General features: G+C 40.5%; 1 protein-coding gene across 2 annotated transcripts in view; it reads left to right on the top strand.

Annotated features, from left to right (window-relative positions):
• Positions 1 to 23641, top strand: part of CADPS2 (calcium dependent secretion activator 2) — a 357625-nt gene that overhangs the window by 219021 nt on the left and 114963 nt on the right. For both annotated transcript variants that reach the window (XM_044422997.1, XM_044422995.1), the window contains exons 14-16: positions 2944 to 3045; positions 7031 to 7094; positions 11796 to 11919. In XM_044422997.1, the coding sequence (XP_044278932.1) occupies positions 2944 to 3045; positions 7031 to 7094; positions 11796 to 11919 (290 nt within the window). The remainder of the gene's footprint in view (positions 1 to 2943; positions 3046 to 7030; positions 7095 to 11795; positions 11920 to 23641) is intronic.

Here is a 23641-nt window from a genome sequence, read left to right as displayed (position 1 = left end):
GGAGAGCCTTGATTCAAATCTCACCTGAGGGGCTGGCTCCAAGCCAAGCTACAGCTCTGTCAGCCTCAGGCCCCAACTAGCCCATTTTTCACAGTTGCTGTAAGATTGCAAAGGGAACGTGTATAAAATGCTTCGGATGCTTGAAATACACTCTCTAAATGCTATGTGTGGCTATTGCTAGCCAGAGAGAAAGGACACATGGGAGAGTGCTGGTCCCTTGCGCTGCACCCACTCTCCAAGAAGAGGAGCTAGCCCAGAGTGTGAACAATCATCAGGAGTCAGGGAATACGGGCAAGGTCACGAGGTGTGTTCTCCCCATAATGTCCATGATGGAGTGCTCACCATCAGCAATCATGAAGAGGCTTTGCCTCCACTGCGGTAATGTCTCCAATGGCAATGTTGGGCTTTTCCTTATAAGAACAAATGTATGAGGGGGCAAGGAAAGTGTGCGCTCTTGGGGACACTTGTTACAAACTAAACCTGCTTCTGACTGCATAATTCCAACACTGGATTGTGCTTCATGCTTATGTTAGAACACACTTGAAATTATGGGGAAGTGGGATGGAATATTAGAAGCTAACTTTCATTTTCATACAAGCAAGTTGCAGCACTGCAGGGCTTTGCCTTAGGACTGGCATTCCTATCTATCATTTGTACTCTACTGTAGGTTGAAGAGCCTCACATCTGCTTGGAATCTAAGCATGCAGGTAGGAGGGCTTAACCCTTCCTTCTTTCCAGTATGTACCTGATTCAGACTGGGTTTTCCTTGCTTGCCCTTTCTTTTAAAAATAGCCTAGCTGTCTCCAAATTGCTCCATCACTTGAGATCCACTGATAGATAGAAGGTAGAAGGAATGAGTTGATTAGATTTCTGTAAATATTTTGTTAACAGTTTTTGGTTCCATGTGCTGCAATGATTCCTGTCTGACCTCATTCTGAGACTGGCACTGAAATTCTAGGCAACAGCTTAGGATGGTTTGCCAACAAGAAATAATACATCCCAAGAGCTGCAGATTATGAATGTGGCTTTTACTGCTCATATCATAGTCTCTGCTTATAGTATGGACCATGGGGTAGGACACCATTAAGATTATAAGGCCTCACATCTGGCTTGTGTACTCACCAAGTTCCATTTAGTTGCATTGCTCAGATTGACTGATTTTTATGTTACCTCTCATCTTGTAATACAAAGTGGTTTACGTAGGTTAGTCTCTCTCTCTCTCTCTCTCTCTCTTTCTCACTCTGTGACCCTTCAGTTTTAGGCCAATATGTACTTAGATGTTAAAGGACAAGCAAAGAAAAGAGGGTGCTTGTCAGCATAACACAGACTGTGCACAAAGAGAATAAGAAATAACGAGAATTCATTCATCAAGGGAAGGATTAAGCCAAGATAGAAAGGAAGTTAGGTTGTATGATAATCTTAAAAATACTTAATGCTTTTTCCACATATCACCAGGCATTCTGTTTTCAATAGAAGCTGTGAGACTCAGGATTGTAAGAATTCCTTTGTTCTGATCATTGGCGTTTTTAACTGGATTTGAGGGATAGGTAGAATCCAGAGAAAAGAAATTTGTTCTGCTGTTGTAATAAAAACAAGTTTCAAATTATAATCTTCAGGGAGTGAGGGGAAGTATCCAAAAGGAAGTATAAACATTGTTTTTAATATAGCAGAATCTGGATATCTCTTGTTGTAGGATTTAGGAGATGCATGACTGAATATTGCTATAGCTTCCATGATATTTCTTATGTTGTTATCACTCAGCTATTGCTATACTTGTTAATGAATCCCATCAAATGGCAGATTAATAAGAAAAATGTTCAAAATAATAAGTCAAATTTCAACTCATGTGATCAAACCTATTAGCACAGATCTTTAATACAAGTATAAATTTTTCTAGGAGGGAACTTGAGCAAAATCAAAGTTGGCAGACTTCGTTGATTTTTCCCTTACTTCATAAAACAAGGGAAAGGAGAACATGAGGGGGGAGGGGGTATGTTCCTTGAACTGGATGGATTTCTCAGTTGCAGTGTCTCTGCTGTATATTTGAGAATTCTGCTACATCTGTAAAATCTGTACTGGTGAAGGTCACCATAATCAGGACATTTTACATGTTTATATAATGATGAATATTCAAACAAAGCTCTCTTTAGCATTGCAATATACCCGTGTTGCCCCTACCCATGTCTTCGCTGAAGACCCGTGGACACATGAGTAGTGGGCTACACAAATGAAGCTTTGGCTCACAGTGAAACTGATATAAGTGTGCTCAAACAACCCCTGCTTTGTAGAGTTTTAAGAATCACCTAATTGTATCTTTTATTTAGATTATAGAATCTGAGATCATCACGTCTGCAGGAATCCCACAACAAGTGCATTCTTAACCGATGTAATATACATCACAAACCTGCCTTTGTGTACTAGCCATGTGTAATAGTTTAGGTGGAATCCATTAGGCGCAGAACTCTAAATTGAGCAGAGGTCGTAACTGCATTCATCCGACCTGCTGTGCCCTCACCATGACTTGCTCTTACCTGTTCATAGCTCTAAGTTGCAAACCATTTGCTTTTCACTGTTTGTGGATGTATTGCTTTTCTCACCTTGACAATGTATTTTGACCGTATTCCGTTGTTGCATCCTCTAAGTGTGGGATAAAGTAATCAGTTGATTTAATTCAACACTTCTGTCACACTCTTCATCTCAAAGGCTATCAAGGTGGCTTATGTTTTGTAAGAGAGTATGTTAATTCTGTCTAGACTTTGTTCCCATCTCTCCTTTTGATGCTGAAAGTGTTGCATGAAAATATAACTGATATGCCATGAATGTTGCCTATATTTTGAGAGGTTATCTCACTGAGCTAAGAAAATGCTATATGTATATTTCAACAGACATATGATTACACTTAAGGGGCAAGTGCAGATGCATATTTAAATCTCTGTGTTTTAGGCCTGATGGAATTGGAACAGTAACAGCTGAAGAGAAAGAAAGGTTTGAAGACATTAAGGAAAGACTTTCTTCCCTTTTAGAAAACCAGATAAGTCACTTTAGGTGAGTGTTTGCGTTCTGCAAGTTTGATATGCTGGCAGTATGAGGAAGCAAAGGATGTAATGCTATGATGTAAAGGTTACTGTGATATTATATGGAGCCACATTGTTTTTACTGTGGCCTTTGGAGAGAAATATTACACTCACAGATTGTGCGTTTCCTTGCTTTAGTTAGGTAATAACTACTTAACACTGCAAGCCACATGTGATTCTATGTCAAACCATGTCAAATCAGCATGAGTAGCACAGAGTAAAATAATAGAGCACAGACCACACTCATTAGGTCGTACTGCCTTCTAGAAAAACCTTCCATATCTGTAGCACTGTAGCTTTAATATTTATCTATGGTTGCTTATCTCTGATGAAGGTGGAAAGAAATTGTTTATGCTGGGCTATTCTTGGCTTATTCTGCCAATGTGTGCAGGGATGCTAACCATTTGAGGGACTCGGGTCCAGCATTTTCTTTGTACAGTGGCCAATTAGCTGCCCATGGGGAATGACAAGCAGGACAAGAGTGTAGCAGCACCCTTCCACCCAAGTTCCCTAGGAACTGGTACACATAGGTATACTGCCTCTGGTACTGAAGGTAGCATAGAGGAATCAAGAGAAGTAGACATTGATTGCTTTCTTCTTGAATTTGTCCACTCCTCTTTTAAAGCTGACTGAATTGGTTGCTATCACTGCATGTTGTGCTAGTGAATCCCATTGTTTAACTATGTGCTGCTTTCTGGGATGCCCCCAGGTTCGAGTATTATGAGAGAGGGACATAAATGTCTCCCTGTCCCCTTTCTACAAATTCTCCTGCTTCTGAAATCTTTAAAGAATTATTTATTGTTGTCTTTGATGATAACTGCGTCTTCTAACATCTTTTATTGTTTCCTTGGATCTTTTGTACGCAAGCTTGTACTGTCTTTTATTTCCTTCCTTTGGCCAAGACTGCCATTTTCTGAAGAAAAAAGGCCTCCTTGACACTGCTTGTGTTAACCATGCAAGTGACCTCTTGGACCTGTTGCTGCCTTTCCTACCCTGTGCTATACATTCTAGCTGAACTTCTGTTAATGTGGGTTGAGTAACCTCCAAGCATTTTGAGGGGATTTAATCCTTTTGACTTCCCCTTTCAACTTCCTGTTTGCCAGTTCCCTCATTTTAAAGAAACTTCCTGTCTTGAAGTCAAAGGTGACTGTGTTGGACTTCCTGAGCATTTTCCATTTAAATCTCATAGCTCTATGTTCAGTTTCCATTTGGTTCCACAAGATGTACACCAAGTTCACCAGTTTGTTGTGACTGGAACATGCATTTATCCAGTTGATGTGGAGGTAATTGATGGCAGACATTGTTACAACACTTCATTTTCAAGATCTCCCTGAATTTGTCTTGCATCTCAAGATCACTCTGAGCATTCTGGTTGAGGGGACAATAGCACATTCCTATTACTAAATTAGTTTTGGAGCCTGGTATTATTGCACCCAGCACTTCTGCACCTTTTGGTGCTCTGCTGTGCTGTACATGATACCTCCTCTGTCATACAGAGCAACACAGCAACCTGTCTCTAGGGGAGATTTGGTATAACAATAGAGCTATTTTTATGGAAAGGCAGGCAGAAGAGTTTCATTGCTTACTTTATTTTCCTCTCTGTTGCCCTGCCCCTGCTTTTCACATGCTTCCAAAGAAATACAGGTTGTGTGCATGTGCTGGACATCCTGGCATGCCATTGCAAAATAAGAAAGAATAGCCCCCATGGCTCACTATATTTGAAATGATCCCCTTGTACTGAAAAATGGCTTTGTTAGCAAGGGAAATGTTTTCCCTCAGAGGCAAAAAACAGTAGATGACAAGGTATTATCTGTAAAGACACAGAGCAGAATAGATAGTTGTTTACCTGCTGGTCCTAATTTTGTTTAACCAAGATTCTGACATGAATTGCAAGCATTCATGTGCAATGCTGTTGAACCACTGTACAATTAGTCCTCTAATTTGGAGCAACTATGCCTGTAGAGTGACCACTAGTCTTCCCCTGACCCCACCAACCCATACATGACTAAAGCAGATGCTCAACTTATTTTTTTTTTTGAATAACAAAAATCCTATTTGTGTTTTACTTAATCATCTGGAACCCAGGATTACAGCTCCCTGTTTTAATATGTCTCCTGGTTCTACAGCAGAACATGTCGCTTCACTCTCCTCATTCTAGCTGGCAAGAAAGTCTTGTCCCTGTTTTTAAGAAACTGACATTTATTCAGTGTTGAAAGTTCTTCAGCATAATTAGTTTGTTTTATTAACTAAATAAAACAGGCCAAATCCAGAAAGTGAAGGGCTTGGCAAACCTCCAAGGCATCAACAGAGCCCTCTGGCAAAGCTAAGGATAAAACATCAGAATAGGTCAGGTTTTGAACGGACTGAAACTACTGCTACCACGGAACATGCTGAACGCAAATGTCCTCTTATGTGCAAGAAAACAAAGCTTAAAGAAATGTTATGAGTTCCACCTTGCTCCTAGGAAACTCTTCCGCCCTCTTGTGACACTTTGCCAACAAGGCTCTCGGGATTCATCCAGAGCTGTGAATTAACTCTGCATCCGGAATGACCCTTTCTGTTCATCTGTCTTAAAAACTGTATGAACAAATTGACCCTAACCTTGCCGGCTATTTGGTGTGATTCCCTGTCAGCATTATTTCAACACTACACACTTCCACCATTTTAACCTTTATGTAAGTTCTCAGGGCAGTGTACAGCTATTAAAACTTGTTAGATAATTAAAACAAGTATGCTAGCCTCCCAAAGCATGGGAGTCAAGCTTTCTATGGCCGTGCCTGGACATATTCCATCCACAGTTTCTCCTAGGAAGCTAGTTATCATAGTTCACTTCAATGTTTGGTTTGGTAAAATTCACCCAGCTAGGTTGTTGCAGTTGAAAGCTTACTCAGGTGTATTTCCTGATGTTAAAAAATGGTTTGTAATTAACACCACACTGCGAGAAACATTCATTCTTATCTACAATCATCGCCATTTTTTATACATTATATTATTTGTATCATGGCTACACATTCTTTTTTGGTCCCATTGATTGCACTGTGTGACAAAGTCTAGAGCTGACCAGGAATGAAAAGGAATTGTGTAAATTAAGCATTAAATACATGGACATATTTCGGTCAACTTCTGGACAAAATTAAGTAGAATTATTTACATAAGCTGGATAACAAGGGACTGGAAGAGTCAGCTGCAACCCACTATAACATCAGCATTTAGGAAAAGAAATGGAAGTTTCTCCTGAGTTATTGTGACAATGCTGGAAGCCCATAATAGAAACAGAAATGTCATGTTTCTGTTTCTCCAAGGTTAACTGTGCAGTTATTTATTGCAATAGTAGTAGTAGCCGTAGTAGTATCTCCTTCATCATCCTATAGAATAGTTCTTAGCAAACATTAATTATTTTAAATAATGTAGGAGTAAACACTTAGACTGCCTCCTAATTACAGAAATCTTGATTAATTAAATAGACTTCAGTTAAAGTGCCATGTGAATAAAAGTTGTAGCATCAAAAGAAAGACGTTTTCCTTGTTTTAGATAATGTGCATGTGCCGTATCAAACAACATCTGAAAGAAATGTTTTCTCCTGCGTGAGATATAGGGGAATGCTTCTTCTGAGAGAGTACCTGATATTTGCAGTTGTTGTTTTATCAGTACTTGCACTAAGAATAATAGTGTTTGTTTATTCAAGCCATCCCTAACTTGCTACCCTCCAGATCTGCTAAACTAGAACTCCCATCATCTCCAGCCAGCCTCATTTAATCTACTCTCTGATTGTTGGTACCCCTGACTATTCCAGGTTTTCAGGTGATCAGTCTGGTTGATTGTCCAATTAAATATTGTAGCTTATTTTTGCAAACCGCTGTTTCTAGTTGCCTCTCTTCAAAATATAGCTAAAGTGTTAAATACAGCAAATGTTATATCTACACTTCTAATAGATTGTTGCTTTGGCCTTCTCTAAGGTACTGCTTTCCTTTTGGGCGTCCTGAAGGAGCTTTAAAAGCAACACTTTCATTACTTGAAAGGGTATGTCTTAAGTTTTTCTCTTTTGGGGGGGTGGGGGGGTGGGGAAGTTTTTCCCACCTGCTCTATGTGTCTTAGAAACGAACTAGGTGTGTAAGGAATCCAAGGGGGGGTGGGGAGCTGTCAACTCTGCATTGGCACTGACTTGGTTTGACACATGCTGAGCCAGCATGTACACTTCTGTTTTTTAATACAAATCACACTTGCTTAATTCAGGTTTTTTTTAAGCTAGGGAAATGTACACAATATTTGGACATCTGCTTTGTAATTTATGCAAATTTGTGCAAACAACAGAGTTGGTACCCTAATTTTGCAGTGATCTGAAATTAACAGTCTGAAAATCCAAGGTAGGCAAGATAGAGCAAGTCCATATGCCATTTATTTTATTTCATTTTATTTATTAGATTTATATCCCACTTTTTTCCAATGAAATCAGACCAGCTTACATAATTCGTCTCCTCCTGCTTTCAATCTTATCCCCACAGCAACAGCCCTGTGAGGTAGGTGGAGCTGTGACTGGCCCAAAGTTACCCAGTTGACTCCATGGCTGAGCAGGGACTAGAACCCAGTTCACCTGAGTCTCAGTCCTGCGCTTTTAACCACCCCACCACATCGACTTTCATACAGGTTTTTGTATTAAATCTTGCAGCAAGAACAACAACCAAAAAAATAACAACTCGAATCTAATGAGTTATCCCAGTGGCAATTTCTGTAATTGCAATTCTATGCTCCAAATTTGCCCTAATATTTTAAGCAATTTCATGGAAGCTGAAAATGAACCCTGATTTGACCTGTTTGAGACTTCAGGGTGGAAGTGTGACAAAAGTCAGTGGAGCCCAAACAGAAAGAGTTTTCCAGTGTTGCACATCTTTAGCCAAAGCATATTCTTTGCTTTAAGCAAGCCCCTGTGGCATTTTGTGAGTTGCGGTGAGTACAATATGCAATTTGCTTTATCATATCAACCAAATTGGGACAATAGGGCATGTTGGACAGTAAAATAATCCTATAACAGCCCATAAGTTTAAGTCATGTTGGCTTGCTTTGCTGATACAACCTGGGTCACTGTATTTTTTAAAATGCATTTTTCTGGGTATATGGCAGAGACATATTTTATATTTTGCAGTAAAATAGAGCAGGGGGGTTGGAAAGAATAAGCTAGGTTGCCATTTATAGTAGATAAAAGAGATAAATATGTTGAGTTTGTCCTTCTGAAAAAGAATGGAAACAGAGATGGAATCTGGAGTTGTCATCATTTTTACTATAAGAATATAACATTGATTAGTATTTCAGCAGTTTTCAAAGAGGCATTGTGTTCATCACATGGTTGTTCAAAAGATATTGACAATATATTTTTATTATCTCTTTGCTTGAATACTGACTATTTTACCTGCTGTATATGTGATCACTTGTTAATCATTATCAACGTACTTTCTGCAAGTATGCAATGTAATTGTTTCCAGTCTTTTGATTTATTCATTTGTTATCTTCACTTGAAGGACTTTCCCCTTCCCCTTTCCCACACATATTTTATACACAAACAATGAGGTCAAGTTTGTATTTAAATATTTTTATAATATACTCCAATATGGCTGCATGTAACCCTTTAAACTCAAGAGTATTACAGCATATTACTGAGGACAGAAGGGTTGGCTGGATGCTTCATTTCCCTTCCACAAGGCATAGATGGCAAATTTTGGCTAAGTCTTCTGTGCTTGCTCATGGAAAGCCTAGGCTGCAGGATCACTGGGATGCACTGTCTCCCAGCAGAGCCTCACGTCTTCCCCTCTGACCCCCCTCAGCACCAGCTCCAGGATTGGTCTTGCTGCCTCAGAGCTGTAGCTGGCATGGAAGGAACTACACCCACTGCAGGGGAAGGGACACTGTCAATTCAGAGCCCTAACTTTGACCATGGAGGTCAGAGCTGGGACTCCAAATGTTCTTGTGGCTGGTCAGACAGTTTCTGTCGGCATAGGATTGTGCCCTAATTTTTTCTCAAACCATTCAGGTGATGGCATATTTCTGCAGAGAAATAATGTATCTTATAGCAGAATCCTGAAAATTGTCATGTGATTAAAAGGTAACCCTTAAAAACCCAAGAGGAACTCTGTTGGATAAAACCATAGATCCATCCCATCCAGTTTCCTGCTTCCCACATTGGCCAGCCAATTGCCTCCAAGGAGCCCATGAGCAGGGCCTTAAAGGGCCGCTTTTGTTGTTACTCTCCAGGATAAGACTAGCATATATTCTGCTCCTGAATAGTCATCATGACAATCTGCAAATGACAGTCCCACCCTTTATGAATCTCTCTAATCCCCTTTTAAAGACATTCCATCTGCTAGTGTGACATTAAATATGACAAGGATAGAGCAATAATGAAGGAAAACTAAAGGATTTGGTTCTTTTAAATCACGCTTCAACAAGGTAGAGAAATGTGTGTTAGGGCAACAGGGCTGTGCATGCCCAGCCACATAAAGGCTTCTACTCATGTTCAAGAGAACGTAAGTAGATGTTTCCATCAAAGTCCAGGCAAGAAGGTTGGGATCTGAATGGGTTTTGATTATTGGAGGCAACACAATAATGGAGCTTACAGCCCCATGCCCCTTATCTAGATTATGCTACTCTGTTCAAGCATAATTTAAAAGGCCCATATGCTTCAATCTTTCCTTGTAACTGGATTGGGGCATCTTCCTCAATCCATTTGGTTGCCCCTTTCTGTTTCTTTTCCCACTCATGCACAGCTCTTTGGCCATATAACAAGGCCAAACAGCTTTCAACTGTGAAAGTATCGTTCTGTCTGAAGAATTTATCAACAGATGATCTTGAAATTCAAAATTTAAAAAACACCCCGCAGAGGCATAAACCTGGCACAACTAGACATGGTCTGAGGGGCTATGGGATATTGTAGATCTGCCTCTCCAAGATCAGGGTCAGCACTCCAACCTAGGAAGGGGGGTCCGAGATCCAACCCGCCATCCCTACATACACACAGAGCCACCACAGAAAGAAACGTATCATCTTTATCTTTCAAGGTCAGAAAATTGACCTTGGAGAGAAGGAAAGGGGGCATTTCAGTGATCAAGGGAAAGAAGGACACTAGAAAGGCTGAGATATGAGCTATCTCAAGCTTCTTCTAGCCTTCTTCCCTCTCCCTTTCAAGCACTGTCATAAACTGGGCAAAAACGCCTATCTAATAAATAATGCAGAGCAGGAGGACTGAGAGACATCTTCTGCTGCATCTCCTGTCCTCCACTGGATAATTGAAAACATTCAACTTTGGGGGTGCCCAGTCACTAAGGGTGCAATAGAATGAAGAACTAAGTTTGTTACAAGAGCAAATTACTTCAGTTTTGAAAGAATGAGTTATAAATTATATTTGGTAAGCATTTGTGAAACTTTTCATTTTGCCACACTCTGCTCAAAATGCCTTCTGGCAGTGGCCTCCAGAGCATTCCTCCTAGATATGCTGGCCTGCAACTTCTGCCGTGCTGGCCGGGAATGGTGGAAAAAGTAATTCAATACACCAGGAGGTCAGCAGGCTAAGGAAGCCTGCTCCAGAGCAAAGTGCTTTTAGGTACACCATGAATGCAGCCTAACGTTTAGAGACTTCAGTCTGGAGGCATGGATTCAGTTAAAGTGGCTCTTGCACGCATGAATTAAAATTCCACCTCAGTCATGTATTCAGCTGAATGTCTGGGGAAGTTCATTTCCATCAGTCTCCCTTCTTGTCTATGAAAGTGACTTGCTACATCACATACCTCACAATGTTGATATGAGGATACAGTGAACTATAGCTTTGTGCATAGAAAGTGTCACTAAGAGCTTGCTGTGGGAATATATCAAACTGGGTGGTGCATTCAATTATTTAGCATCACTCAAATTAGACAGCATTGCTCCTTAGAGACACTCACAAGGATGAATTAGCTCCCCCCACCCCACTCTCTTCACCTGGCAAAGTTTTGCATTGGATTGCCTTCCAGGTACAACCACTTATGTTGAATTTAAGTTTATGAATGTGGGTCAGAACTCTTCAAGTGGTTTTATTCAAGCCCTGTTTACATATATTTGTCAAAACACTCTACATTAAATGTTTCGGTAGCCCCAACCATCTTTTCTAGCTTAGCTACATACAAATTAATTATTTAATTAAATAACATGAACCGCTTCAGCAATCTTCCTGTGGCACTTTAAAAATGAACAAGTTTATTGTGTCATTTTAATTAATGTATGTAGGCATGTATGTATGGCAAGGGTCTGTTTTATTTCACCTCAACTGCAAATGCATCAGCTGCATTCAGGCACCTATTGTCCTCGCCATCTCTGTTTCCCCCACCCTCTCTCTGTAATATAAGGATGATAAAGACCTGGCTTGAAAGTTGCGATAAGGATTACTGATATAATGTCTATGACATGCTTGGAACATTTTAAGTGTGGTACATCAATGCTTGTGATTTTAGTCTTGTGTTTCAGCTAGAAATAGTGCTGGGCAGCATATTTTGCTGATGAGTGAGGCTCAACTCATTATAATCCAAAGGATTATTTTCAATCATATCTTCAGAAGTGAATAAGGTAGTATATTAGAAACTCCTTTTCTTCTCAGCCTGAAAATACCAGCTGCTCATAAACAACCATTAGTATACTTCTAAACTTTTCATTTTGATGGGGATATTGTAATATAACTAACCAAACACTGTTCTTTTGGCACAGGTCTTAATGAAAGATATTGCTACTCCCATACCAGCAGAAGAGGTGAAAAAGGTGGTTAGAAAATGTCTGGAGAAAGCAGCCTTGATCAATTACACTCGACTTACAGATTATGCCAAAATAGAAGGTTAGTGCAGTAATCAGCTACTATAGTGGCTGCAAAAGCTATTGGTGCCTATTAACTGAATATATTTTGTGAGCAGCCATTTCTCTTTGCTGAGCAAAACCTGTACCACAGCAAGGGGAAATAACTCATTAAAATCTCAGCTGGTGAACTACTGGGCTTTTTCCTATTCATTGCTTTAATATACCTCCTGGGACCATGCTTGAATGAATGATCTTTGTGCTCAAGTTGTCCTTTGTCCTTTATTTTTTTAAGGGCAGTTTTACATGTCACAAAACAGCCCAGATCAGCCAGTTCTAGAAGGCACTTGTCCAGTTTTGACACTTGAACTCACTTGCACCTCACATAAAGAAGAGGCTATGGAACTGGCAGTCCAGAACAATTGATTACTGACATTACCTTGTTTCATTAGCATGGCTGTGCCGTATTTCTCAATAGATAATTGATAGATAGTACAGATCACAAAATCCATTCTAAGACCTCAGTCAGTTGACTAATGTATATGTAAAACTAAAGAAAAATGATTTCCGTTCAAGAAGAGTGGCTTTCTGTGGGGGGTTTTCCCAGTAATTTCTCGTGTGTGTAACATTTTAGACATGGCCAGACCCTAACTTCTACGTAATAGCTTGAAACTTGAATAAAAGTCATTGTGAAGGCATTTGTAATGTACAGCAAGTTGCTGTTATATGGAGCGGTATCATCATTACTGATACAAATACAATTTCATTGCAGTTGATGAATCAATAATTTTAAGGTGCTCATGAAGTAAATGGAGTAATAACATTTTTGAAAGATCTGCTATTTCTACCATCTTTATTTAACACAGAGGTTTACACAGAAGGGTGCTTCCAAATGGAAGGTGCTTAGCATTGATAGTCAAAAGGCTTTATGTGGCTATTCTGTTTTTTCCTCCTCCTGAATAGTTTCTTTTTAATCCTCATAAGAAAAAGAAAGAAGCAGTGGTGGTAAACACAAGAGGGCCACAAATTGAAAATGATGTTGTCTGGATCCGGCATAAAATTCCATAAATGAGGTGGTATAATTGCTCAATAAAAACCTTATCTGATTCAAGTTGCCCTTTTTTGGTCTGCCTCACACCAGCAATGTTCCCAAAGGATTCACCTATGGAAATATACTATATTTAATTTTAAAATAGTTTATGCGGTCATTTGAGACTTTATACTGTATATTGAATTTCCCCAGAGCTTCAGGCATGGTAATTTATTCCCCTAGTCTTCTATTCAAATGTTACAATGGACTACTCTTGCATCCCCATGCAGTATAAGGAAAAGCTGATGATAAAGCCTAGTTCTATCACTGGTAGTGGGATACCTTTGAATGTCCTACAGAGAATCAGGTGCTGATTCATGAAGAGCTGCCAGTCTCCAATTCACGTCTCATCCTCCCAAACTCCAGGTGTATCAAGATGAGCTGAGCCCTCTATTGTACAGACAATAGTGTCCAGTATGCCCAAGCCACTTAGGGGCCAATCTGCAAGTATTGCCAGACCTTCAGATCTGGGGCTGATATGAGCTGGCAGTTTGCTCAGGTAGTCTTTCTCTGCTTCCTCTTAAGGGACAAGTTGGCCAGTAAGGTATATGTCCAGTACAAGCAGCCCAATAGATTTTCCTTCTGCCTTAAGAAAGAAAATTGGGCTGGCAACAGCATGAAATGAACTCAGAGATGTGCTGCAGAAAAGTAAGGATGTAGGCATAGCCATTTGAGAAGCAGTCTGGAGCACAAGGGAAATGAAGTTGGAGCTGGACATGCATGTGGAAAGTATGGGGATCTTCGCTAATGGTACTGGGGCTCTCCCACATGTTGTGCTCAAGTACCTGTCTCCAGAGGAGGAAGAGCAGCAACAAGCACAACACAGTATTGTCTGTCTAGACATACTTGGGATGCAGTAACTCACTAATACAATAGAACCACAAGAAGATCTAAAAAATAAGCATGAAGAAACACTGCTTCCCAAATTTCTCAGATAAAGGAAGGAGCATGGTCACTTTGTATGCATGTTCACAGAGCCAAGCAATCCCTTCTTTGATGGCTTTCCGAGTAATGAGATGGGAGAGGCTGAAGTCTAACCTGAGGAGCAAGTCAAGAAACCAAAGCAAGTAACTGAAGGGAAGGGAAGAACCAGCAGAGGAGTAGCTGCCAGGAACTAATACTCAACACCTGACACATCTTTGTAACAAGCAGAAAATGGAATGAGTTTCACTGGCATGGTCTTAGTGCCACTGAAGTAGCAGAGGAGCACACATACAGTCTCTTTTCAAGGAGAAAGGCGTTTACATGAGCAGGGACAGAGAAGGATTAGTGAGCATCTCCTGGGTAGCTGGTCAACCTGGACGACATTCATCTATCAGCAAAGGTATGAGAGACTCAGACCATGTCAAAGGGCAATGAGGTTGAACTGCCCCCATTGACAGGTGGATGGATGCACTTCAAAGCTTGACAACAGCCTTGTATACAGGAGTACAAGGCCACCAAGGCAAGCTGCATGCAAGCCCTATGCCTGCATGTCACTGCAGCAATTTTTTCTCCTGCATGACCTGGTTTTCTATGCATACACCCCTCATTTGACTGCCTTTGCAATGGGCCCTACCAGCAACACCACCAGCAGCACTGGAAGATGTCTCAGGAAAGACTGCAAAATAGTCATTGCCCATCATGCTGTTTGACAGAAGAGGAAAACTAGAATGGAAAGGGGGTCAGTACACAATCACTTCTTTCTTCCTACTATACGATCCCCCAACTTCTTTCTGCTGGCTCACAGCTCTTCACCTCTTCCCTTTTAGTTGGTATCTTTAAAAAATGTATGCTGCTGCTTTGCCAGGTGTGCTTTCAAGAGCAGCTGCTGAAAGTACAATGCAACACTGATGTGGCTAGGCATTCCCAGGGTACACAGGGACCAAATGTGGGCATTTAGGATGGTCCAGTTTCATTCCGGAATCATGGATGCCTGTGGTACCAGCAGAAATGTGGTGGCTTGCAGAAAGCTTTGGATAACCTGCCAGAGCTGATGCATACAGCACCTTGGTGCAAGCGTGCATTTACACCTGTTGCAGTTTGGCACTGTGTGCATTGGGCAGTGGATTCTAATCACAATCAACTCTCTCATGCTCAGTGTTTTTTTTTTTTTTAATTAGGGATTTTTCTAAATTTATAGTTCAGTTTCTCTGCTTCTACCTTCCTTTTTGCTCAGTGCCCACCCTTGCAACCAGTACTCTGCATTTCTAACTCAAAGGCAGCTTGGCTTTTTGGGTGTCACCTGCTTGCCTACATACAGTTGCAGTGAAATGAATGCCGAACTTTGTCTATGAACTAAGTCCTGCTGTACAAGCCAGAGAGCATGTTTTTTCAGTCACAGCAGACCCTTTCCCCTCCATTTAACTTCCAGTAGTTCTGGTACTGGCTTGACTTCATACACGCCAACCATAGCAAATCAAAATAAGCAACTTGATCCAAAGTGCAGGTACCTGTGGCTCTCCTGCTTTTGCCTCAGTTCTGCTCATGTTCCCAGGAGCTGAATCAGCATTAGATGTCGCTGCTTCCACCACTGTCTTGAACTTAATGGAGTTATGGCAGTCATTGATACCCGTGATGACCAGTGCAAGGTCCCAGCACTGGGTTCCCTAATGGTCCTGCTACACCTGCATACTACAGGTGAAGGTGAGAGGGTAGAACAGGACCACACAAGGAGAGCGGTTTTTTTCAGGTCAGTACAGGAAGGTTCAGCAGTTTGCAGGGGATGCAGCTCTCTTCCTCTGTTCAACTGGCACCTTACCAGGATCCAAGAATCCAAAACAGGATCTGAAACAGAAACCTTTAAATACTCACCAGTGAGTGTAATTTTGGCCCCCAAAGGTATGGTGGCACTTCCTCTATACCTCATTCCAGATATAATCATCACTTGTGGTGTCTTGCACAATGCCTATGAGGCAAGGGAAGATGTGCTCCTTCAGGGCGATCCTAAGCATCTGAATCTAGAAGCTTGAGATATACCTCCCAGTATTTCTAAGTGGATTACGGCCAATTACTAACATGTGTGCCATCACTAAGAAGGCTTACAACTGCAGATGTTACACTTTCTGTGTTATGGTTGTGAGCCGCCCTGAGGCTTCGGAGAAGGGCGGCATAGAAGTCTCCTAAATAAATAAATAAAATACTGGTGCGGGGGGGGGGGGTAGTACAGTTGGGGTGGTAGCAGGAGAGGAGAGAGGCTGCAGTTGAAAAACTGATCAAGGTTTCAGGCTGCAAGATGGGAGTCTGTGGCCCAGTAGGTGGGCGAAGACCTGGTGGCATGAGATCAACAAGATTTGCTGGCCTGAAGCAACAAAGCAGGAGAGAAGCCTTACAAAAGCAGCATCACGAAAGGCCTGGGGAAGGCAGTGGCTTCCACCACACCAAGTGCTGCCTGGGGAGTTGGGGAGTAGAGGGGCTATGCTGCAGGAGCCACTTCAAGTCAAGGGAGTGGAGGAGTGGGAAACAGGATGAAGAAAAGATGCAGCATGGACATGGCAGTGTGGTCAGAAAAAACACAAATGAATGAGAAAAGGTTTCTTCTTTTATTAAAACTACAGGTGGGGTTGGCCGTAGTGGAGGGATGGAAGTATATCCTGACAGGAGTCAACAAAGGCAAAATGTGCCCCATACATGCAGTGAACCAATAGCAAAGGGGCCAATGAAGTGGCAAAGAACAAGAGATCATGAGATGTGGATTGCACAGCAAAGGCATCTGGGATACTGGCAGGAGCCAGCTGGAGGTCTGAGAGAAAAGAAGGGGTGGATCAAGTCACAATAAATTCAATGGTCTGTCAGATGCACCATGGGTTACTCTGTGAACAATCCACAGTACATGGCTTATTCACAAGGTGGTTTGTCATACCATGCAAAACAACCCACTGAGTGGCCTCAGGTTTTTAGAGCCTCAGGTAGGTATCTTTCCCTCCCTACCTGGAGATCTCGGTAATTGAACCTGGCACAAACACATGTCATACCAGCAAGCTCTGGCCCCTACTCAATTTAAATGTGGAAAGGAAACAAGCAGTTTATGTGTGTTCGAACTGATAATATGAGTTATTTGGAACTAGGAAAATCATAGGTTCTCTTGCAGCATGCATTCAGTGAATTTTACTACAATGTATTTTTAGCATGACTGAAATTATAGTCACAGATAGAGAAAAGTGGTTGATGTGTTTAGCAATTGGTTTAAAGTTATTTTTCTCTCTTCAAGAACACTGGCAAACATGAGTTAAGCAATCTCCTGAGTGATTAACAAAAAAAAAGCCATCTCATCACTATAGCAACCAATATTATATCATGGGAATAACAACATGAAAGCACCTTAGTAACCAGTTTATCGTAATTAATTAAGATATCATGTTGTGTTTAAATGAAAGAGGATGTATGCAGATCTTTTGGAAAATGAGAAAGATACCTTTTCACCTTCAGCTAGCATCTGATGCATGCTTACAGCAGGGGCTCTTGCTGTTCAATTATCTTGAGTTTTTAACAAGCTTGTTTGGAATAATTGGCATAAAAATAGAAAGTTTTGGGGGAAAAGTCACCAAAGCTGGACAGAAAGTCAGCAAAGTAATTTCAGTGTGGAACTGAATGTTATAGGTGAAATAAATATATTTTTCTCTACAACTTTACTGAAATGTAAGAAAGCAGTCCTTCTCACTAAGCCTGCTTTTCTATAGATAAGACATTCTTAGGGTTCTGTCAAAATTATCATTAACATCAAAACAACTTTTTCCTGCAAAGCATATTATAGTTTTCATAATTTTAAGTTATGAGTAATTTATTTCCAAAGGTCCAGTCCTGCCGTATAAAGCTCATAGGGCGGGACTCATCACAGCTCTTTCTCCTAATCTTAAACCAGTCTTCCCCAGTCTGGTCCCCTTCATATGCTTTAGACCCAGAAATCCTGACTATTGGCCATACTGGATGGGGTTGACAGGAGTTCAAATTCAAAACAGCTAAAAGACACCAGATTGAGGAAGGCAATTTGGCATTGCAACTAAACTAGACCTCTGTATCTTTTTAAACATATTGCTGTATGTCCTTTGATGTTGCTATTTATACTAAATTTGCATTGTTGATCCTTCTGGGGTTTTTTTTATTAAAGGCAGAACACAAACAAATTAAAGAAAATGGGCTCTTCTTATCCTCTCTACAGGATGATTATAATTATTTATCACTTACGTTGCTATTTGTAGTTAAGGATGGACTCTGCGATTATACAAAAGGGAAGAAAATGTGCAAAATCTGTCATTCTGATTTTTCAGGCTTATTAAAGCATAAATCTAGTACTGAGACCTATGGATGATATTTTGTGAACTTCTAAACCCTCCCTTCAGGTTCAGCCATAAGAGGGATGAGATATCAGAGCCCTTCCTGTACAAATCAAATAAAATTATTCAAAACAGGCATGGCTATTTAAGTTGACTTTGTGTGTTCAATTTATTCAAATTGCATTGTTAGGCTTTCCCTGGCAAACAATTTCAATTTGTGACTGTGTGCATGTTTAGACACACGCACACAGACAAAGAGCAATCCTTATCCCTGCTGTACTTCAGAAGATGACTTTTCTTAACTAATTCTTACCAGGATAAGTACCACAGCTGGCTACAGGTGGTTTCATTTTATTAGTTCAATAAGTCACAATATGCTGGTCTCATAAGTGGAATTTTCCTGTTGGTTTCTGTGAATTTTTAAATGTTTGGGGATGGGGACAGGGTGGGGGTAGCTTCTACCTATAGTATATGTTTTTGGTCATGATGCAATGTCTGATTATTAATATTAGAAAAAATATTTTCATATTGAAATGTATTTCATATTCCATCATTTACCTTGACAGAAAGTTTCTTGTACCATCATTTACTGTTTTCATACAAAACATCTATCTATTGAATAGAAAGTAAAATCACAAGCATTGTCTGTTGATCCATCTTTTCTTGCTGATGCCATCTAATTTCATTCGTGAACACGATTTATCATACAATGGTATTGTACTGTTACAATTGTAAATTATAGTTTTATTTTGATGACAAAGGTAAAAAATAACTTTTTTTCTTTTTCTTATTCTTTTTCCTTTCGCTTTCCTTACCATTAAGCTACAAATGAGAAGGACACAGGTGATTGTTATGTTAATTGTATGCATGCATGTACCAAGTGTTGAGTGTTGTTTTATGTATTTAACAGTTTTTACTGCATAATTCTATATGTCTTGTGCCTGCTTATCTGAGATTAAGCCCAATTAAACTCAATCAGACTTCCTTTTGAGCAGACAAATATAGGATCATGCTGTAAATGATAAGATAGTTTTATCAGAATGAAGCAATAGAATCAAATTCTATAGAATGGTTCCTCTTGCAAAAACACTCTGGAGTGAACAAATAATATGCAGTGTTTTATGTGAACATTTCTGAGGTCACTAAAGTAACTTCTATATGGTAACTTTTGTGAAAATCAGTTTACAAAATCACAGGCAAATTGGCAAAGGCCATAGTCCTTAGCTTTTTGCAGAGTTCTGTCTATAGAAGCTAAAATATAACCACTAATTTGATAACCAATAGGGTTGGTTAACAAACATGAGCACATAACCCAGATAGCAACCCTGAAGTATTCCAGTATTATGACGGTCAACTGGTTACTTATGCTCTTTTTTGTTGATGTTGTTGTTGTTTATTTTTTGGAAGAACAACCGCAGTGATTTTATTCTTAGTGCTATACTAATGCCATTTCAGATCTGGTGTCAGTGGGATGAGATTTGGTTGATCTGTATATGTTAGAAGGGCATAATCTGTTTTGTTAAAGTAAAGGAAGCACGGGAACACACCACCTCCAAATTACTTTCGAGAAGAAAGATCACAGAACAATGTTGCTATAGGGATGGAGTAGTACTGTTAGCAGCATCCATCATTTATCTTTTTAATTTTTAAGGGGATGCATATTGTATATATTCTACATTTTGTGAGTCTATTAAAATGCCTTGTAATATATCTTGGTGCAAGAGTTTGCAAGTCTATTCTGGGTCAGAGAGACTTAATTTATATTATTAGTAGACAATAATATAAATATAGTGTGATGTTCCGATTTACACTACAGTTGTGGTTTTCAGAAGGACCACAACTAGTTAGTTCATAAGAACATAAGATAAGTCATACTGGATCAGACCAATGAGCCATCCAGTTCAGCACTCCATTCCCCTGTGGCAAACCAGGAATCCTCAAGCAGGATGGATTCAAGAGTTCCACCTGCTCTAGTTTCTCAAGAATGGGTGTACGCAGCCTCTCCTAATAAAGGGAGCACATCTCCAGCAAGGATAGTAGCCCTGGATAGCCTTCTCTTCCATGAATTTGTCCAGTCCCCTTTTAAAGCTGTCCAGATTGATGGCCATCATGATTCCTGTAGCACTTAATTCCTTAGTTTAGCTATACGCTGCCTGAAGTACTTCCTTTTGCCATTTCTGAATCTTCCACCAATCCACTTCATGGGATGACCCTGCATTCTTGTCTTATGGGAGAGGGACAAAATCTCTTGCTCTCCACTTTCTCCACTTCATACATAATTTTGAGCACCTCTATCAAGTCTCCCCTTACTTATCTCTTTTCTAAGGTAAACAGCCCCAGTGGTTATAAGCATTCCTCATAAAGTTGCTGCAACCCCTTCATCATTTAGTTGCCATTCTCTGCACTTTTTCCAAATTAATATTATCCTTTTTTGGGGTGCAGTGCCCCAGAATATTCTTTGTATGCTTGCACCAAAGGTTTGAATAATGGAAGTACAATCTAGGCAGTTTTAGTTTCAATTCCTTCCCTAATTATGCCTAACATGGAGTTTGCTTTATCACAGCAAATGCACACTGAGTCATCATGTTCATCAAGCTGTCCACCAGCACCTCAAGATCCCTTTTCTGATCAGTAATTGATAGCTCAGATCCCATTAGCCTATACTTGAAGTTGGGAGTTTTTGCCCCAAAATACATTACTTTACACTTGTTTACACTAAACTGCGTTTGTCATTTTGATGCCCATTCTTGCAGCTTGAACTGAACCTTTTGGAGCAACTCACAATCCATTTTGATTTTTAACCACCCTTGATAGTTTGATCTAATAGCTAACTTGGCTACTTCAATTCCAGATCATTTCTGAAGGCCGAACAGCATTGGTCACAGAATCTTGTGGCACCTCACTGGTTTCATCCTTCCATTCAGAGAAATTACTGTTTCTCTCCACTCTCTGCATTTGATTCTTTAACCAGTTAGAGATCCATAAGAGGAGCTCCCCCACTTTTACTCCATGACTGATAAGTTTGCTCAACAGCCTTTAGTGAGGGGTTTTGTCAAAAGCCCTTTGGAGGTCCATGTAAACAATGTATACCACATTACCTCTGTCCACAGGCATATTGACACTCTCAAAGAACTCTAATAGGATGTACCTTTGCAGAAGCCCTGCTGATTCTTTCTCAGCAGGGCTTGTGCTCCTAAAAGTTTCCTGATTCTATCTGTCATGATGCTGCTCAACATGTAAACAACCCACACATTCACGAGCAAAAGTCCTTTATTGCTACTTGTCTACGAGATTTACAACTCTATAGATAAGCTCTTCTGTTGAGGTCTTTGGAATGCAGATGTTAATCTTCTAGTGGTGTCTCTCCCCGAGCTGGAGCCCAAGTGGGACTAGCTCTCATGGTCACGCCTTTCTTCCCTCTGGCGTAACAGGGCCTGCCTTCGCTCGTATCTTCTCAGAATTCTACGATTGGTTGCTAGGGAAAAGTCTATAACGCCCCCTGCGTCTCCTGTGTCATGTTCAGGAAGTTCAGCGTCAGTGGGAGGAGGGACAGCCTGCTCTGACTCCTTCTGAGTAGAACTCGTGGTGTCTTTTCCCTCAGGGATCTCTTGCTTTGATGTGGGCTCGGGTGTTTGCTTAATGGGCAGGGAGTCAGTGGGAGGTGCAGCTATTTGCTCAGCCACCCCCAGGCTAGGTTGCGGGGTTGGCTTTTGGATACAGGGTCCCAAGCACAAGACCTCCTCGTGAGGTGCTGTCTCTGTCGGGGCTTCACGCATGACACTATCTTTAATAACACTTTCAACCAGTTTGCCTAGAACAAACACTAAGCCCTGTAATTCCCTTCATCCTCCCTGGATCCCTTTTTAAAATTGGTGTTAAATTGTCCATTCTCCTATTCCCTGATACAGAGGGTGATCTTAGGGGCATATTAAGTATTTTGGTAATTTCATACTTGAACTTTTACTCTAGAATGAATACATCTGGGCCTGGTGATATATTACCTTTCAGTTTGTCAATAAAGTCGAGAAATTCATCTTTTATTACTACTGTCTGCCTTATTTCATCAGACACCCTTCCTGAATGCATACATTCAAGAACAGATCTCTGTTCTGTATCCTCTGCTGTGAAAACTAATGGGGGGCGGGGGGGAATCATTCAGCTTCTCTTCAAGTAATTGCCAGGGTAACTCATAGACAATTGCTGTGTTAAGTCTAGGTTGTTTCACTCCAAATCACCCAAGAGTTGAGGTGTGGACATGACAATAAAAACTCAGGAACAAGGGTGTTCTCCTATCTGCAGCTGTGAGGAGCACTTCTGTTATTTTGGACCACGTTTCTTGTGTCTGAGTGGCAGCCCAAGGAATGGAGTAGGGTAAAAGTTGAGCTGGGATGTGAGAGGCCCTACTTCATTCCCTTGTGAAACTCACTGGTGGTAATGAGAAAGTTCTTGTCACTTGGGAGTCGTTGTGAAAATGAGGGTAATAATGTTTTTGAAGCACAACTAGAACATTAGAGAAATATAGCTAAATTGTTTTTACCCCCAAAGGGGAGGCAGATCTTTCTGAAACTCAATAGCTAGAAATGAACCAGCAAATGCTGGCTAAAAATATAACCCGTCTCACACTGCAGATTTTTCATGTCCATAAGGCAACAATATGTTTCATCCAATGTTGCCTCACAGGCAATAATGTTTTAGTTGCTTGCACAAAACTTACTTACCCCCACACTACATAATATAGCAGTGAGCCAATCTCAGTTAGCAGTGACTACAACAAATGGTAAGCTAAATTCCACACCTCAAAATAAATTATATCCACCAACAGGAAGATACTATTCCTGGAAACTTGAGGCACTTGTTGAAATGTTGATCCCATTCGATAGGCTATTGCATTCAAATGTAGATCTTTTATGATGTTCAGCAGTGAAGCAATTTTTTCTGAATAGCAACTAGATTTTTAGGTAATGGGTTGAGCAGTTCTTCAAACTGTTAGGGATCCAGCATTGTCCATGTGGCCACAGCATGATCTATAAAAATAAAATGTGTTAAAAAAAAAAAGTAATAAAGTGCAGACGTGCTCTCTCTCACATAATGTGCTCAGTTGACTGGCATATGCAGAGTGGAGAGCCTTTTGCATGCCTGTGGGTGGTCTGCATACGTGTATCTGTTTGTGTGTACATGCATCTTACAGTTGATAGCTATCAGAATCTTGCTTCTGTGATATGTACATGCAGTGCCTGGCACAATGAATCCTTTTCTCTTTTCCCTCTCTTTCTCTTCTCCCTCTCTCTTTTTGTGTGAGTGTGGACTTGTGGTGCTAGTGCAGAATAAATGACAAGAGCCTCAGCAAAAAGAAGGGTTGCCTTGGTGATGTTCCCGAGGTTAAGGTCACTTTCCATTTTCAAAGACAGCCAAGGTGGTGATGT

The sequence above is a fragment of the Varanus komodoensis genome, unplaced genomic scaffold, assembly GCF_004798865.1.
Source record: "Varanus komodoensis strain SLA01 unplaced genomic scaffold, ASM479886v1 scaffold13_1, whole genome shotgun sequence".
In the NCBI taxonomy this organism is placed as follows: domain Eukaryota; kingdom Metazoa; phylum Chordata; class Lepidosauria; order Squamata; family Varanidae; genus Varanus; species Varanus komodoensis.
This window is presented reverse-complemented; position numbering and strand designations above follow the sequence as displayed.